The sequence below is a fragment of the Macaca thibetana genome, chromosome 4 (assembly GCF_024542745.1).
Source record: "Macaca thibetana thibetana isolate TM-01 chromosome 4, ASM2454274v1, whole genome shotgun sequence".
Classification (NCBI taxonomy): Eukaryota; Metazoa; Chordata; class Mammalia; order Primates; family Cercopithecidae; genus Macaca; species Macaca thibetana.
The window spans coordinates 13,765,455-13,782,659 of NC_065581.1; the positions used below are offsets into that span (position 1 = coordinate 13,765,455).

The following is a 17,205-nucleotide window of genomic DNA, read 5'->3' on the forward strand; positions in this document are numbered from 1 at the left end:
TAATAGCTTTTATGAGGGGGGTATAATGAGGCATGTCCAATTTCCCATCCCCTCATGGCTGTGAATTCAACTTGCAAGGTTCCCTTGGCCAAGAAGGTGTCTGTTCAGTCAGTTAGGGGCTTGGAATTTCATTTTTATTTCTTACTCGTGATTGACTTAGGAACCCAGGCTCAAGCCAATCAGCACATAGCATTCCCTTGATGTCAGTTATTTGTTTGTGGTTAAGGGAGTGGCCCTGTGTCTTTGTGGCAGCCATATTGACTATGAAAGGAGCCAGACTTAAAAGGCAGCTGACACTGAGGATGGAAAGCAGAGATGCAGAATGAGAACCTAGGTCCCTGACACCAGGGTTCAGTCAGCCTGTCCCATCTTTGAACTTCCAGTTACATAGGTCAATACATTTCCTTTTTGGTTAAACTCATTTGAGTTGGCTTTTCCATTAGTTGCCACTGAAAGCACACTACCAGAGACAGTAAGCATTATAATCCCTACTTTTACATAGAAGAGGTTAGTTCAGACAACTAGGAAGCAGATGCGCTAGGATTCTTTTTTTCTTTTTTTGAGACAGAGTCTTGCGCTGTTGCCCAGGCTGCAGTGCAGTGGCATGATCTCGACTCACTGCAACCTCCACCTCCCGGGTTCAAGCGATTCTTCCGCTTCAGCCACCTGAGCAGCTGGGACTACAGGTGCACACCACCACACCCGGCTAATTTTTTGTATTTTTAGTAGAGACAGCGTTTCACCATGTTGGCCAGGCTAGTCTGGAACTCCTGACCTCAAGTGATCCTCCCACCTCAGCCTCCCAAAGTGCTGGGATTACAGGCATGAGCCACTGCGCCCAGCTCACACTAGGATTTGAACCCAGGTCTCTGTTGTTAAATCCCAGTTTTATAATGAAGCCATCAATGGAGAGATTTGTTCCTTTCTGCAAAGTAGAGGGTTTTGGTGGGTTAGGGTACTAAGAATACAGGTGGGCAGTGGGCATCAGACAGAATAAGGGATACCACGGAATGAGAAAAAGGTTGGGAGAAAGGAGGGAGGATGCATATAAGACAAATCACTCCTGTTGAAGTCTTTTCTGGGCCGGCCCCAGGCTCTGGTATTTATGTCCTTAAATCAAATGACGTCCTTTCTCTTTTCCTTTTCCCCAAAACAGATTGACATAATATGTTGTTTTGCAAGACCAACACTGGAAGAGTGGAAAACCAGTGTTCCTTTGAGGAGGAGGCTGATTGGTCCAAGTAGTTCTATAAACTGCATCCACCCACACCACTCTACTCCAAAGACACTTTATAATCACAAAAGAAACAATCCGGAAGATTCTAGTTGTCAATGCAGCTTGAATTGTAGCAGCAGCAGACCTTGCCCGAAAACATGTAACATGGCATAAAGTCAGGATTGTTATAACCTTGGGGATCCCAAGGCTGTGTGCTCCCTCCATGGATGCCAATGTTTGCGGGGGCTCGTGTCTCTGTTCTGCTACACCGCTGCCTCCAACGCAGGTCTGCTTTATCCCTTCTACCACGTTCCTGCCTCGTCTGGTGCCCCCCCTCTGAGAGTCATGTGGCTAATTTTAAACTGTAATCTGAAGCCCAGAACCGGGAAAGTCCCATGGTCTGAGGGTGGCCACAGCTAAAGGACACTCGGGAAACATGACAAAAGGCTTTGGAGAAACAAGGCAAACAGGAAGGGGACAACTTTCTCTCCAGTGAGGATCAAGAGTTTAAAATAAGAGCAGATCATTCTTGTTAAAAAATATGACAAAGGGCTTTGTGCTAACTTGAAATTGATTGCTAAGGGAAGCAGACAGTAAGCATTTATTGCAGATTCCTGTGTGTGGAGCACTATTTTAGTACTAGGAAGGGACACCAGTAAGAGGACAGTCCTTCTGATGAGGTTTAATTACATGAACTAATTTCTTTTCTTTCTTTTTTCTTTTCTTTTTTTTTTTTTTGAGACAGTGTCTTGCTCTGTTGCCCAGGCTGGAGTGCAGTGGCCCGATCTCGGCTCAGTGCAACCTCCACCTCCCAGATTAAAGTGATTCTGGTGCCTCAGCTTCCTGAGTAGCTAGGACTACAGGTGCCTGCCACCATGTCTGACTAATTTTTGTATTCTTAGTAGAGACGTGTTTTCTATGTTGGCCAGGCTGGTCTCAAACTCCTGACCTCGGGTGATCTGCCCGCCTCGGCCTCCCAATGTGCTAGGATTACAGGTGTGAGCCACATCGCCTGGCCTATGTAAACTAATTTCATCCTCCTAAGGATCACATGAGATAGGTACTGCCATTAACCCTATGTCACTGAGGAGGAGACTGAGGCACTGAGAGGTTAAGTCATCTGCCCACCGTCATACAGAGTTCAAACCAAGGCAGCCTGGCTCTGGAGGGCACACTCCTTGCCAGGACACAGCATGTTAGCAGGGGTAAGCACGGAGAAGAATGAGTGGGTCCAGACACCTCAGAGGAAGTCAGTTTTGATAAAAAATGAAGATTGGCTGAGCGCAGTGACTCATGCCTGTAATCTCAGCACTTTGGGAGGCCGAAGCAGGAGGACTGCTTGAGTCCAGGAAGTTGAGGGTGCAGTGAGCCTTGATGGCCCCATTGCACTCCAGCCGGAACTACAGGAGACCTGTCTCAAAAAAGATAAAAGGAAAAAAAAGAAAGAAAGATGGAAATTCAGGGCAATGTTGAGAGTGAATGAGAATGAGTTATATTCGTCCCGCCTCGGCCTCCAGGGTTTGGGTTACCGGCGCTAGTCCCCCGCCTGGCCTCGGCGGCTTGCAATGGCTGCGGGGAGATGCGAATTTGCTCACGGAAAGGCCCCGTCCTTGTGCGCTTTGGTATGAGCGCTCCTGGATGCTGGTCCCAGAGCCTGCGTGCCCCGAGCTCCAGGCTCCACGCACCTTGGGATCAGAGTTGCGGGGCTCAGAGGACGGCGGAATCGCTGGGCTCGCCATCCTTATGAGAGGTGACAATGTGCTAGCAGCCCTCACTCTCAGCGCCTCCTTGGCCTCGGCGTCCACTTTGGCGGTGGTTGAGGAGCCCTTCAGCCCGCCACCGCACCGTGGGAGCCCCTCTCTGGGCTGCCTGAGGCCGAAGCCGGCTCCCTCTGCTTTGCGGGGAGGTGTGGAGAGAGAAGGGCTGGTGGGAACCGGGGCTGCGCCCGGCGCGCGTCCAAGCCAGCGCGAGTTCCGGCGGGCTCGGCGGGCCCCGCACTCAGAGCGGCCGGCTGGCGCCGGTGGCCCAGGGAAGTGAGGGACTTAGAATCCGGGCCAGCAGCTGCGGAGGTTGCACCGGGTCCCCCAGCAGTGCCGGCCCGCCGGCGCTGCACTCAAATTCTCGATGGGTTTAGCTGTCTCCCCGCGGGGCAGGGCTCGGGACCTGCAGCCCGCCATGTCGGAGCTCCCCCACTGCGGTGGACTGCCGCGCGGCCCGAGCCTCCCCGATGGGCGCCGCCCCCTGCTCGGTGGTGCTTGGTCCCATCCACAGTCCAAAGTCTGAGGAGTACAGGCGCGGCTCGCGACCGGCGGGTAGTCCCGCCTGCAGCCCAAGCGCAGGATCCACTAGGTGAAACCAGCTGGGCTTCTGAGGCGAATGGGGACTTGGAAAACTTTAATATCTAGCCAGAGGATTGTATGTGCACCCATCAGCACTCTGTATCTAGCTAATCAGGTGGGGACTTAGAGAAATTTTGAAGTCTTGCTAGAGGATTGTAAATGCACTAATCAGCACCCTGTCAAAACGGTCCAATCAGCCCTCTGTAAAATGGACCAATCAGCAGGATGTGGGTGGGGCCAAATAAGGGAAGAAAAGCAGGCTGCCCGAGGTAGCCCACAGTAGTCTCCTCGGGTACTGTTTCGGAAGGCGGAAGATTTGTGCTTTCGCTTTTTGCAATCGCTCTTACTTGTTGCTCATTTTTTGGGTTTACTCTATGTTTATGAGCTGTTAAAACTTATTGTGAAGGTCTGTAGCTTCACTTTTGAAGCCAATGAAACCACGAACCCACCGAGAAAAACGAACAACTCCAGACGTTCTGCCTTTATAGAGCTGTAACACCACGAAGGTCTGCAGTTTCACTTCTGACAGCGATACCACGAAGCTGCCACCAGAAGGAATGAAGCTCCAAATACTTCTGAACATCTAAAATAACAAATTCTGGATACACCATTTTTAAGAACTGTAACACTTTCTGTGAGGGTTCGCGGCTTCATTTTTGAAGTCAGCAAGACTCCAATTACGGACACTTAGTTTTTACCGATGAGGTACCTGAGAGTCGTGGAGATTTTGTAGGGCCTAGACCAGAATCTCCAGGCGCCGTAGTCTCAAGGCCTGCGGCCACCCCACGGCTCCCTTAACGACCCGGCGCAGCGGCTTGTGGGCCAGGCCTGCGACAGCAAGTCCGCGGAGAGGCGAGCAGGCCCCTTTAATCATGGGGTTCTGAGCACACTTGTCTTGCAGGTCTGGGTCTATCTAGAGTTTGGGGGAGGAGAGGAGATTGCCAGGGTTTTACTCTGGCGCGGATGTCTTGCGGTCCCTGGCTGGCCAAGCGCCGAACCTTCTGCCTGGGGCGACGAAGCTGTTGGGGGCGCCCCCTTCTGGCCCTCAGGCAGAGTTGTTCCCTGGAAGAAGCCTTCCCGTGGACAAGGAGCTCCTGCTCGCCACGCGCGGCCGCCAACCCCAGCCACCCGCAGGAGTCAGTGAGCAGGCCTTGCCCTGCGTTCGGAACCGCAGTACAGCTGGGGATAAGCTCATACATGGATGATTGTATTTTATTTTTATTTTTAAGACAGTGGCTCGCTTTGCTGCCCAGGCAGGAGTGTCGTGGCGCAATCTCTGCTCATTGCAGCACCCAACACCCAGGTTCAAGTGATTCTGCGTCAGCCTCTTGAGTAGCTGGGACCACATGCCTGGCTGATTAAAAAAAAAAAAAAATGTAAGAGATGGGGTGTGGTTGTGTTGCCCAGGCTATAAATGTATGATCTCAGTTTCTCTCATCGTGCTGATCAGAAGTAGACTTTGCCCCTCGTTAAACATTTTAAATGTAGGGATGATGACTAGATTGTTGAATTTCGTTATCACTAATTTTTTTTTTTTTTTTTTGAGAATAAGTTTTGCTCTTGCTAAGGGTGGAGTACAATGGCAAAATCTGCTCACTGCAACTTCCGCCTGCCACGTTCAATTATTTCTCCTGCCTCAGCCTCCAGAGTAGCTGGGATTACAGGTGCCCACCCCCACACATCAACCAATTTTTTGTTTTTAGTAGAGATGGGGTTTGACCACGTTGGCCAGACTGGTCTCGAACTTCTGACCTCAGGTGATCCACCTGCTTCTGCTTCCCAAAATGCTGGGATTACAGGCATAAGCCATTGCGCCCAGCCTACTAAATCCTAATAAAAAGTGATTTGGGTTTTAACAACCACCAAAGCATCTTCTAAGGGAGAGCAGTCAGGAGTCATGGAAGGGGATCCACCAAGGTGTCATTTGGACCCCAGGCTGGGCATTCCAGCCACCGTCTGTGAGCGCTGCAGTGAAGCACAACATTCTCTGGCTTGGGTTTTTCCTCTGTATATTGAAGGTGTAGATGGATAGATGATTTCGGACGTTCCTTTTAGTGTTACTACTTGCTCTTTTTCTTTTTTAAAAGAATGGTGCGCTTTCTGAAGTATTTTTTTAATGTCAGCTTTATTGAGACATTTCAACATACCATTTACCCATTCAAAATGTGCAATTTCATGGTTTTTAGTATATTTACTGAGCTGTGCAACTATCACTATGATTGATTTTAGAACAGTTTTATCACCTCAAAAACAAATCCTACCTGATCAGCAGTCACTATTTCGCCCGAAGTCCTTCAGTTTCAGGCAACCATAAATCTACTTTTTATCTCTATGGATTGGCCTATTCTGGTGGCACTGTCTCATACACACAGAAACACACCATCGGCCAGGTGAGGTGGCTCAAGCCTATAATCTCAGCACTTTGGGAGGCCAAGGCAGGTGGATCACTTGAGCTCAGGAGTTCAAGACGAGCCTGGCCAACATGGCGAAACCCCTGACTACTAAAAATACAAAAATTAGCCAGGTGTGATGGTGCATGCCTGTAATCCCAGCTAGTCTGGAGGCTGGGGCAGGAGAATCGCTTGAACCTAGGAGGTGGAGGTTGCAGTGAGCCAAGACCGCCACTGCACTCCAGCCCGGGCAACAGAGCAAGACTCTGTTTCAAAAATCAAAAAAAAAAAAAGGAAACACACCACCACCAGCATAGGCAAATATACATTACATTTTTAACTCACAAGAAGTTGAGGTGAAAAGATGGTGTGCCCTGCAAATGTCCCCGTTATTCCTGTGCTTTTTTGGGACCTGAAGCCCTGCTTTGCTTGAGAAGAGTGGGAGACACTCTTCTGGACTCCATTGATAGCTGAGAGCAAGCAAGAAGGGTTTTATGCAAATAAAGCACAGATGCTGGATGAGATGTGAATGCTCACAAGGGCGTGGTCAGGATTTGGGTAGCCCAACTTTCTGGGGAAGTTTTAAAAAGCTGCTGAAATTTGTTTTACTTCTTCATGAAGTGTTGCAGATGGTCAACTTGGATGATTAAGAATGAAATATCCCAGGCCGGGCAAAGTGGCTCACCTGTAATCCCAGCACTTCAGGAGGCCGAGGCGGGCGGATCACGAGGTCAGGAGGTCGAGACCAGCCTGGCCAACATGGTGAAACCCCGTCTCTACTAAAAATACAAAAATTAGCCAGGCATGGTGGCGGTCACTTGTAGTCCCAGCTACTTGGGAGGCTAAGGCAGGAGAATCGCTTGAAACTGGAAGGCAGAGGTTACAGTGAGCAGAGATCGTGCCACTGCACTCTAGCCTGGGCGAAAGAGCAAAACTCCATCTCAAAAAAAGAAAATAAAAATAATGAAATATCCCAGTTAATGATCATGTCACAAAAGAAGGGTACTGAAGGCTGGGCATGGTGGCTCATGCCTGTAATCCTAGCACTTTGGGAGGCCAAGGCGGGTGGATTTCTTGAGTTCAGGAGTTCGAGACCAGCCTGGGCAACATGGCAAAACTGTCTACAAAAAATACAAAAATTAGTCAGACATGGTAGTGCATGCCTGTAGTCCCAGCTACATGAAGGGCTGTGGTAGGAGGATGGCTTGAGCATGGGAGGCAGAGGTTGCAGTGAGCCGAGATTGCACCACTGCACTCTGGCCTGAGTGACAGAGTGAGACCCGGTCTCAGAAAAAAGGGTACTGAATCAAACAGTAAGAAGTATTTAAGGTCTAAACTTTGGGTGAATCTAATACCCAAACAGTGGGCTCAGCCCCTTTATATGAAGATTCCCCAATAAAAATGTAAACATTCACAGTCACTCTGGGATCTGTATGAAAGATTGATGTGGTATAACACTCAAGAGCTCACAGATATGTCCATGGGTTATCTACATTCTTCTAATATCTACTACAGTCTGTGCCCTAGATACTCAAAGAAGAATGTTCTTTTACTAGGGTACTGCATCTTTCTCAGTAAATTCGTCTTAGTACCCTGGGGTGGTTGCCAGGGAGGGTACTAACAGAAGTTTGCTTGTTTGGTGGTTGGGCAAGTAATATTATTAGTAATTACTAGCCAATGATTCCAGTTATTGCATGCAGACTACACTTTTTTTTTTTTTTTTTTTTTTTTGAGACGGAGTCTCGCTCTGCCGCCCAGGCTGGAGTGCAGTGGCCGGATCTCAGCTCACTGCAAGCTCCGCCTCCCGGGTTCACGCCATTCTCCTGCCTCAGCCTCCGGAGTAGCTGGGACTACAGGCGCCCGCCACCGCGCCCGGCTAGTTTTTTGTATTTTTTAGTAGAGACGGGGTTTCACCATGTTAGCCAGGATGGTCTCGATCTCCTGACCTCGTGATCCGCCCATCTCGGCCTCCCAAAGTGCTGGGATTACAGGCTTGAGCCACCGCGCCCGGCCTCAGACTACACATTTTATATGTAGGTATGGGGTTTTACTATTTATTTATTTACTTATTTATTTTGAGATGGAGTCTCACTCCATTGCCTAGGCTGGAGTGCAGTGGCATGATCTCGTCTCATGGCAACCTCCACCTCCCAGGTTCAGGTTGTTCTCCTGCCTCAGCCTCCCGAGTAGCTGAGATTACAGGGGCCTGCCACCATGCCCGACTAATTTTTTTTGAATTTTTAGTAGAGACGGGGTTTCACCATCTTGTCCAGGTTGGTCTTGAACTCCTGACCTGTGATCCACCCACCTCAGCCTCCCAAAGTGCCAGGATTACAGGTGCGAGTCACTGCGCCCAGCCAGGGTTTTATTGTTTAGAAAATATTTTCATGTATTTGACCTCATTTGATCCTTACCACATGTGATCACCCAGGTAAGGTATCTATTCCCTGGAATCAGAATGCTTAGGTTCGACTCTGAAGTCACCATTTATTAGCTATGTGTTCTCGGGCAAGTTACTTCAACTTTATTACTTTTTTTTTTTTTTTTTTTTTTTTTTTTTGAGCCAAAGTCTCACTCTGTCTCCCAGGCTGGAGTGCAGTGGCACAATTTCAGTTCACTGCAACCTCCACCTCCCGGATTCAGGTGATTCTCCTGCCTCAGCCTCCTGAGTAGCTGGGATTAAAGGTGCATACCACTATGCCTGGCTAATTTTTGTATTTTTAATAGAGACAGGGTTTTGCCATGTTAGCCAGACTGGTCTTGAACTCCTGACTTCAGATGATCCACCTGCCTCAGCTTCCCAAAGTATTGGCTTACAGGCATGAGCCATCATGCCCAGCCCACTTTTTTTTTTTTTTTTTTTAAATAAATAGACATGGAGTTTCCCTATGTTGCCCAGGCTGGTCTCAAACTTCTGGGATCAAGGGATCCTCCCACCTCAGCCTCCCAAAATGTTGGGATTATAGGTGTGAGCCACCTCATCCAGTCTACTTAAACTTTCTATGCCTCAGTATCCTCATCTGCAAAATAGAGATCGCTGTGGTACTTACTTCATAGGAATGTGATGACGATTAAATGAGATTGTGATGACTTTAAAACTATGCCTGGGCCAGGTGCAGTGGCTCACGCCTGTAATCCCAGCACTTTGGGAGGTAAGAGGCAGGTGGATCACAACATCAGTAGTTTGAGACCAGCCTGGCCAACATGGTGAAACCCTGTCTGTACTAAAAATAAAAAAATAAAATAAAATAAAATTAGCTGGGCATCGTGGCAGGCACCTGTAATTCCAGCTACTCAGGAGGCTAAGGTAGAAGAATTGCCTGAACCCGGGAGGCAGAGATTGCAGTGAACTGAGATCGGCCACTGCATTCCAGTCTGGGTGACAGAGCAAGACTCTGTCTCAGAAAAACAAACACAAACAAACAAAAACTACATCTGGAGGCCGGGTGTGGTGACTCATGCTTGTAATCCCAGTACTTTGAGAGGCCGAGGCAGGCAGATAGCTTGAGCTAAGGAGTTTGAGACCAGCCCCGGCAACATGGCGAAATTCCTTGTCCACCAAAAAACAGAAAAAATTCGCTGGGTGTGGTGGTACATGCCTATAGTCCCAGCTACTCGGGAGGCTGAGGTGGGAGGATTGCTTGAGCCTGGGAGAGGTGGAGGCTGCAGTGACCTGAGATCTCTCCACTCCAGCCTGGGTGACAGAGGGAGACCCCATCCCCCACCAAAACAAAAAACAAACAAAAAACAAACTATGACTGGAATGCAGTAAATAAATGCTTTATAAGCATTCCTATTGTAATTATTGTTGTTGTTGTTTTCGAAATGTAAGGACTAAGGTGCTCTGGACTGAATTTGTGTTCCTCCAAATTCCTGTGTTGAAACCCTATTCCCCAGTGTGATGGTCACAGGCATGGAGTCCTTATGATGGGATTAGTGCCTTTATAAGAAGAGACTCTAGGCCGGGCGCGGTGGCTCATGCCTGTAATCCAAGCACTTTGGGAGGTCGAGGCAGGAGGATCACAAGGTCAGGGGATCGAGACCATCCTGGCTAACATGGTGAAACCCTGTCTCTACTAAAAATACAAAAAATTAGCCCGGCGTGGTGGCAGGTGCCTGTAGTCCCAGCTACTCGGGAGGCTGAGACAGGAGAATGGCGTGAACCCGGGAGGCAGAGCTATAAGTGAGCCGAGATCGCACCACTGCGCTATAGCCTGGGCGCCAGAGCGAGACTCCATCTCAAAAAAAAAAAAAAAAGAAGAGACTCTAGAGAGCTTGTTTCCTCTGTCTCTCCACTCCACGTGAGGACACAGCAAGAAGAGAGCCATTTGTGAACCAGGAAGTGGGCTCTCACCAGACATCAGACCTGCCAGCCAGTACCATGATTCCAGACTTCCCAGCCTCCAGAATTGTGAGAAATGTTTGTTGTTGAAGCCACCCAGTCTATGGTATTCTGTAATAGCAGCCTGGACTGACTAAAACATAGGCTTGGCAAGGTCAAATGGTTTTCCCAAGAGTGCAACAAGTGGCAAGGCAGGGAGCTACGGCCAGGGCTCCTGACTCATTGTATTCATAGTGGTAAATATCTGCCTGCAAAAACCGGTTTTTAGCAACCGTAACAAGATATTGTGCTGCTAAAACAAAATAATCATGGTTTTGTTAAGTCTCAGGAAAACGGTAATAGGTACATTTTTCTCCATCTTAAATGTTTTCGAATGGAGTTCTAAGCTTTGGAAATTTGCTACTGCTTGCCTACTAGCACTTGCTGGTGCTTACAACCAAGCAAAGGCATTCACATACATTTTTTCTTTTTCTGTCTTTCGTTTTTTTTTTTTTTTGAGATGGAGTTTCAATTTTGTTGCCCAGGCTGGAATGCAATGGTACAACCTCGGCTCACTGCAACCTCCACCTCCTGGGTTCAAGCGATCTCCTGCCCTAGCCTCCCAAGTAGCTGGGATTACAGGCATCCACCATCACACCCAGCTAATTTTTGTACTTTTAGTAGAGACTGGGTTTCACCATGTTGGCCAGGCTAGTCTCGAACTCCTGACCTCAGGTGATCCACCCGCCTCGGCCTCCCAAAGTGCTGGGATTATAGGCGTGAGTCACTGCGCCCAGCCCACATACACTTTTTTCTTTCCTTCTGTTTTTTTGTTTGTTTTGAGACAGGGTCCTGTTCTGTCACCCAGGCTGGAGTGCAGTGGCATTATCAGAGCTCACTGTAGCCTTGACCTCCTGGGCTTGAGTGATCCTCCTGCCTGAGCCTCCTGCATGTGTCATCACACCCAGCTAATTTTTGTATTTTTTAGAGATGGGGTTTCACCATGTTGTCCAGGCTCATTCACGTAAATATTAATAGGGAAAGCTCAAAAAATTAATTTATGACTGCCTATAACCTCTGCCTCGCTGCCTTAAAAACCCTTACCTATAAGCCTCAGATCTTAAGCATAAGCTGCCTGATTCTCCTTGCTTGGCACCCTACAAATAAACACCCCCCTTTCTCCCACCACAAGCCTGGATATAGATATTTGACCTTGCTACACTGGGCAAGTAGACCCCAGTTCGGCTCAGTAACACTCCCTTCCCTTTAAAAGGGGCAGGAGTAGTTCAACTGCTTTTTTATTTTCATAAGTATCCAACTTTGTGGTTTAATTGCATACTTGTATCATAGCTGTATTTTCTGTTCCTAGGTTGGATGAAGGAATTGGATAAATAAGTAATTTGCAGCATTCCACAACTTCAGTAGAGGACACAATGACTTCTAGGTCTACCACCCTATGAATAAGGCGGAGGGCCCTTACCAACCACGAATAAGCCACAGTCATCCCTTACCAACCACGAATTCTACCAAATATAGATGGATTTTAGTACTCTTTTCCCATAATCATGCAAATTTCAGACCAAGTATATATGATCTGAATTATTCTTGTAGGTGACAGAAAAGATGGAAACAGGAAGCTGGAAAGAGGAGAGGGGTGGTGTGCAGGAGTACATACTTTTGCCATGCACCCACCCTAAGGCAACTGAAGCAAAAGCAGCTTAGGTGTTGGAATTATACTCCTGCCCCCTTTAAAGGGAAGGGGGTGTTATTGAGCTGAACTAGGGTCTACTTGCCCGGTGTAGTAAGATCAAATATCTATATTGAGGCTTGTAGTGGGAGAAAGCGGGGAGCGTTTATTTATTTATTTATGACAGATTTTTGCTGTCTCCCAGGCTGGAGTGCAATGGCGCGATCTCTGCTCACTGCAACCTCCGCCTCCCAGGTCCAAGCGATTCTCCTGCCTCAGTCACCCAAGTAGCTGGGATTCCAGGCGCGCGCCACCACGCCGGGCTAATTTTTTGTATTTCTAGTAGAGACGGGGTTTCACCATGTTGGCCAGGCTGGTCTCAAACTCCTGACCTCAGGTGATCTGGGGGTGTTTATCTGTAGGGTGTCAAGCAAGGAGAATCAGGCAGCTCATGCTTAAGACCCAAGACTTACACGTCAGGGTTTTTAAAGGCGGGAAGGCAGAGGTTATAGGCAGTCATAAATTAATATATGGAGGATACAGGCTGGCTTCTCATATAGAGGACATCTCGATGTGGGGACCCATAGGTCGTAGGTGGATTTAAAGATTTTTTTATTTGTAATTGGTTAAAAAAGAGCTTTGTTTAAATATTTGGGGTCAGTAAAAAAGAATGGCAGCTCTGGCTCGAGGGTGTGACTTTTTGTAGGCTGCTCAGGAAGAAGAAATTTAGAACAAACAGTGGTTAGAGTTTAGCCCCCAGTTTCCCCTTATTTGAGGTTTATGTGCCAGTGGATCCATTCAGTGGGGATCTGGGTTTCTGAAAAACAACTGAGGGACATATGCTCAGATGTTATCTTTAGTTTTTTGTTGTTGTTGTTTTGTTTTTGTTTTTGTTTTGAAACAGTCTCGCTCTGTCGCCCAGGCTGGAGTGCAGTGGCGCGATCTCAGCTCACTGCAACCTCTGCCTTCCCAGTTCAAGCGATTCTCCTGCCTCAGCCTCCCAAGTAGCTGGGTTTACAGGCGTCTGCCACCACGCTTGGCTAATTTTTGTATTTTTAGTAGAGACAGGGTTTTATCATATTGGTCAGGCTGGTCTCAAACTCCTGACCTCAGGTGATCCACCCACTTTGGCCTCCCAAAGTGGTGGGATTATAGGCATGCACCCCTACACCAGGCCGTTATCATTAGTTTTTATAGGGAACCAAATATCTCACGACTTTAACTTTCTTGGCTATTGTTTCTTTAAGTAATTTCTTGCTTATAGTTCATTTTTAGGGCTAGTTGGGTGCCTGGAAATTTTTTTTTTTTTTTTTTTTTTTTGAGAAGGGGTGTTGCTCTGTCACCCAGGTTGGAGTGCAGTGGCTCGATCTTTCCTCACTGCAACCTCCGCCACCCGGGTTCAAGCAATTCTGCCTCAGCCTCCCAAGTAGCGGGGACTACAGGCGCATGCCACCACGACCGGATAATTTTTGTATTTCTGGTAGAGACGGGGTTTCACCATCTTGGTCAGGCTGGTCTCAAACTCCTGACCTCAGGTGATCCACTTGCCTCGGCCTCCCAAAGTGCAAGATTACAGGCATGAGCCACCATGCCCAGCTTGGAATTTTTTTTAAGTAACTGAATACTTTAAATGTTTTTATTTTATGGGGGGGGTTGGTAGGCTTCTAAGGATTCCTGCTCTGTCTTAGGAGTTGTACCTAGGTTATGCTACTTTTATTTAAAACAATATGGAAAAGCCACTACTATACAAGGGGACTTCAAAAAGGTCATGCAAAATGCATATTATGAAAAAATTTATGTATGGATTTTAAAATGTTTTTGCACCAAATAAACGCACACTAACTTGCTATAACATGTCTGAACAGAACCTAGTTTGAGGCAGGAAGAAGGATATTATATCAGTTTGAAAACAGGCTGGGCATGCCTGGTGTGGTGGCTCACGCCTGTAATCCTAGCACTTTGGGAGGCTGAGGTGTGTGGATCACGAGGTCAGGAGTTTGAGACCAGCCTGGCCAATATGGTGAAACCTTGTCTCTACTAAAAATACAAAAATTAGCCAGGTGTGGTGGCGCGTGCCTGTAATCCCAGCTACTTGGGAGGCTAAGGCAGAAGAACTGCTTGAACCCAGGAGGCAGAGGTTGCAGTGAGCCGAGATCGTACCACTGCACTCCAGCCTGGGCAACAGAGTGACACTCTGCCTCAAAAAGAAAAAAAAAAATTAAAAAATTAGCCAGGCATGGTGGTGCATACCTGTAGTCCCAGCTACTCAGGAGGCTGATATGGGAGGATCGCTTGAGCTAAGAAGGTCGAGGCTGCAGTGAGCCAAAATCTCAACACTGCACTCCAGCCTGGGTGACAGAGCTAGACCATGTCTCAAAAAAATCCAAAAAAAAAAAAAAAAACAAAAAAAAACAAAACAGAGGCCGGACACAGTAGCTCACTCCTGTAAATCCTAAAACTTTAGGAGGCTGAGGCGGGAGGATTACTTGAGGCCAGGAGTTCAAGACCAACCTGGCCAAGAAAGCAAGACCCTGTCTCAATTTATTTTAAATGAAAATATTAATTTTTTTAAAAAAGAAAATAAGCTGGGCACAGTGGCTCACTCCTATAATTGCTTTTGGGAGGCCAAGGCAGGAGGATTGCTTGAGCTCAGGAATTTGAGACCAGCCTGGGCAACATGAAAAAATCCCATCTGTACCAAAAATACAAAAATTAGCCGGGTGTGGTGGCACGCCTGTAGTCTCAGCCACCTCGGAGGCTGAGGTGGGAGGATGGCTTGAGCCTGGAAGGCAGAGGCTGCAGTGAGCTGAGATTGCGCCACTGCACTCTAGCCTGGGCAAAGGGGCAAATCCCTGTCTCAAAAACAAACAAATAAACAAACAAACAAACAAACAAAAAACCTGTAAAGGGCACCCAATTTTCTTCAGTTAATAGTATAAAAAAGACTGCATTGATATGGTTAAGTTCCCAGGACCCTCAGTTCCTTAAGGATGGACTACATGGCTGGTATCATTGCTTACAAGACTGTTGACCTTGATGAAGCTTATATTGAGAAATAAAGTTTATACTTTTAATTTTTATCTTCTAATTCCATTTTTCCACAAAACTTTTTGAAGTCCCTTCGTATAAATCAGTGAGTTTTGAGAAACGCCCAAATGTGTACATGGATTCTTTTTTTTTTTTTTTTGAGAGAGGGTTTCACTCTGTCATCCAGGTTGGAGTGCAGTGGCACAATCATGGCTTATTGCAGCCTTGACCTCCCAGGCTCAAGTGATCCTCCCACCTCAGCCTCCTGAGTAGCTGGGACTATAGGTGTATGCCACCATACCTGGCTAATTTTTGTTTATTGTGTAGAGACAGTGTTTCACCATGTTGCCCAGGCTGGTCTCAAATTCCTGAGCAAAAGCCATCCACCCACCTTGGCCTCCCAAAGTGCTATAGGCGTGAGCCACCGCGCCTAGCCTACATGGATTTTTTTTTTTTTTTTTTGAGATAGAGTCTTGCTCTTTCGCCCAGCCTGGAATGCAGTGGCACGATCTCGGCTCACTGTAACCTCCGCCCCCTGGCTTCAAGTGATTCTTTTGCCTCAGCCCCCGCAAGTAGCTGGGATTACAGGTGCACACTACCATGCCTGGCTCATTTTTGTATTTTTAGTAGAGACGGAGTTTCTCCATGTTGAACAGGCTGGTGTCGAACTCCTGACCTCAGGTGATCCACGCACCTTGGCCTCCCAAAGTGCTGGGATTACAGTCGTGAGCCACTGCGCCAGCCATGGATTTTTTGGTTAACTTTTTTTTTTTCCCCTCAAGCATCTGAGTTAATCCAGAATTATAGTGGGATCCTAGAAACTAGTCATAACATTTAAAAAAAAAAGTAATTTAAGATTCGGTAGAGAGCTGGTAAAATTATGTGAAACACAATGAACTGAAATTACCACATGACACTGGAAATCAAAGGAGGGGACATTCTGCAGTATTTCCAGCTACTAAGCGATGGCAACTTAACACTCGCTGTATGGTTCTCTTTAGTGTGCAGCCTGTGTTTTATTTTCGTGAACACTAACCAATGCTGATGAATGCCAATCCAAAAACCACTTCCAACTTTCTTCTCCCTTGTCCACCTCCTACGAAAGGAGTGGAAAAAGCTAAAATTCTATTTTGCAACCAGTCTGTGTGACCCAATCCTGGTCTATGAGACACGTGGGGGTTTCTGTGGCAAGGAAGATTCTGGAAAATATCTTTCTCCCTGATTTAAAGGAGAGAGAGACACATGAGAAGGGCCCTTTCACACCTCCCTCCCTTCTTGGTAGCACCCTCCTCTGGGTGCTATCATGTGAGGATGTGATGCCTGGAGAGGTGGCAGCCCCCTTGAGATCAGATAAACCCCCAGCCTGAAGCTCAAAGATGACATATGTAGGAAGGTAAGAATGGAAAGATGAAAGGAGCTCCAATCCTTGTAGGCACTGTTGAGCTGCCAATCCAACCCTGAGGATCACCCATTTTAGACTTAAGAAACAGAAGTCCTTAGGTGTAAGCCACTGCTCATTTTATACTAACTGCAGTTGAGAGCATCATGGGATACAAATGTCAACAAAATATATGTAAGTGTTTTCATGGGGTCACTGTGTTGATTCTCCAGGCCTCCATCTTTTCCTCACGAAGTCTATAGTTTATTCAAATTTTTTTTTTTTTTTTTTTTTTTTGAGACAGTCTCACACTATTGCCCGGGCTGGAGTACAATGGCATAATCGGCTCACTGCAACCTCCACCTCCCAGGTTCAAGCGATTCTCCTGCCTCAGCCTCCTGAGTAGCTGGGATTACAGACACCCACCACCATGCCTGGCTTATTTTTTATATTTTTTTGGTAGAGACAGGGTTTCACTATGTTGGCCAGGCTGGTCTTGAACTCCTGACCATGTGATCTGCCCACCCAGACCTCCCAAAGTGCTGGGATTACAGGCGTGAGCCACTGCACCTCACACAGATTATTGAGGTTAGAGAGCGACACTGCCTGTTACCCGCCCCTCAGAAGGCTGTGAGGTTCATGCACTCCATAAAATACTATACAAATGTAAACGACAAATAGTAACAAAATACTTCTGTGTTAGGAAACGACACTGACTTTCATGCCACAGGGTACAAGGTGCTATGAAGCAACTGTGTCTTTTCCCCTGGGGGAATGAATGAGCCTGTTGAGCCTGAGGTGGCGGAGTAGGAAGTATTTTTAAAACCTTTGTTGTAAGACATTAACT

At 47.3% G+C, this 17,205-nt stretch overlaps 1 protein-coding gene across 2 annotated transcripts in view; it reads right to left on the reverse strand.

Moving 5' to 3' along the window:
- Positions 1-4,770: 4,770 nt before the first annotated feature.
- Positions 4,771-17,205, reverse strand: part of MCUR1 (mitochondrial calcium uniporter regulator 1) — a 43,167-nt gene continuing 30,732 nt past the window's right edge. Inside the window, exon 7 of one of the 2 annotated variants that reach the window (XM_050789324.1) lies at positions 4,771-4,909. In XM_050789324.1, the coding sequence (XP_050645281.1) occupies positions 4,836-4,909 (74 nt within the window). In that variant the 3' untranslated portion in view covers positions 4,771-4,835. The remainder of the gene's footprint in view (positions 4,910-17,205) is intronic. The other variant, XM_050789322.1, reaches the window with a different exon arrangement.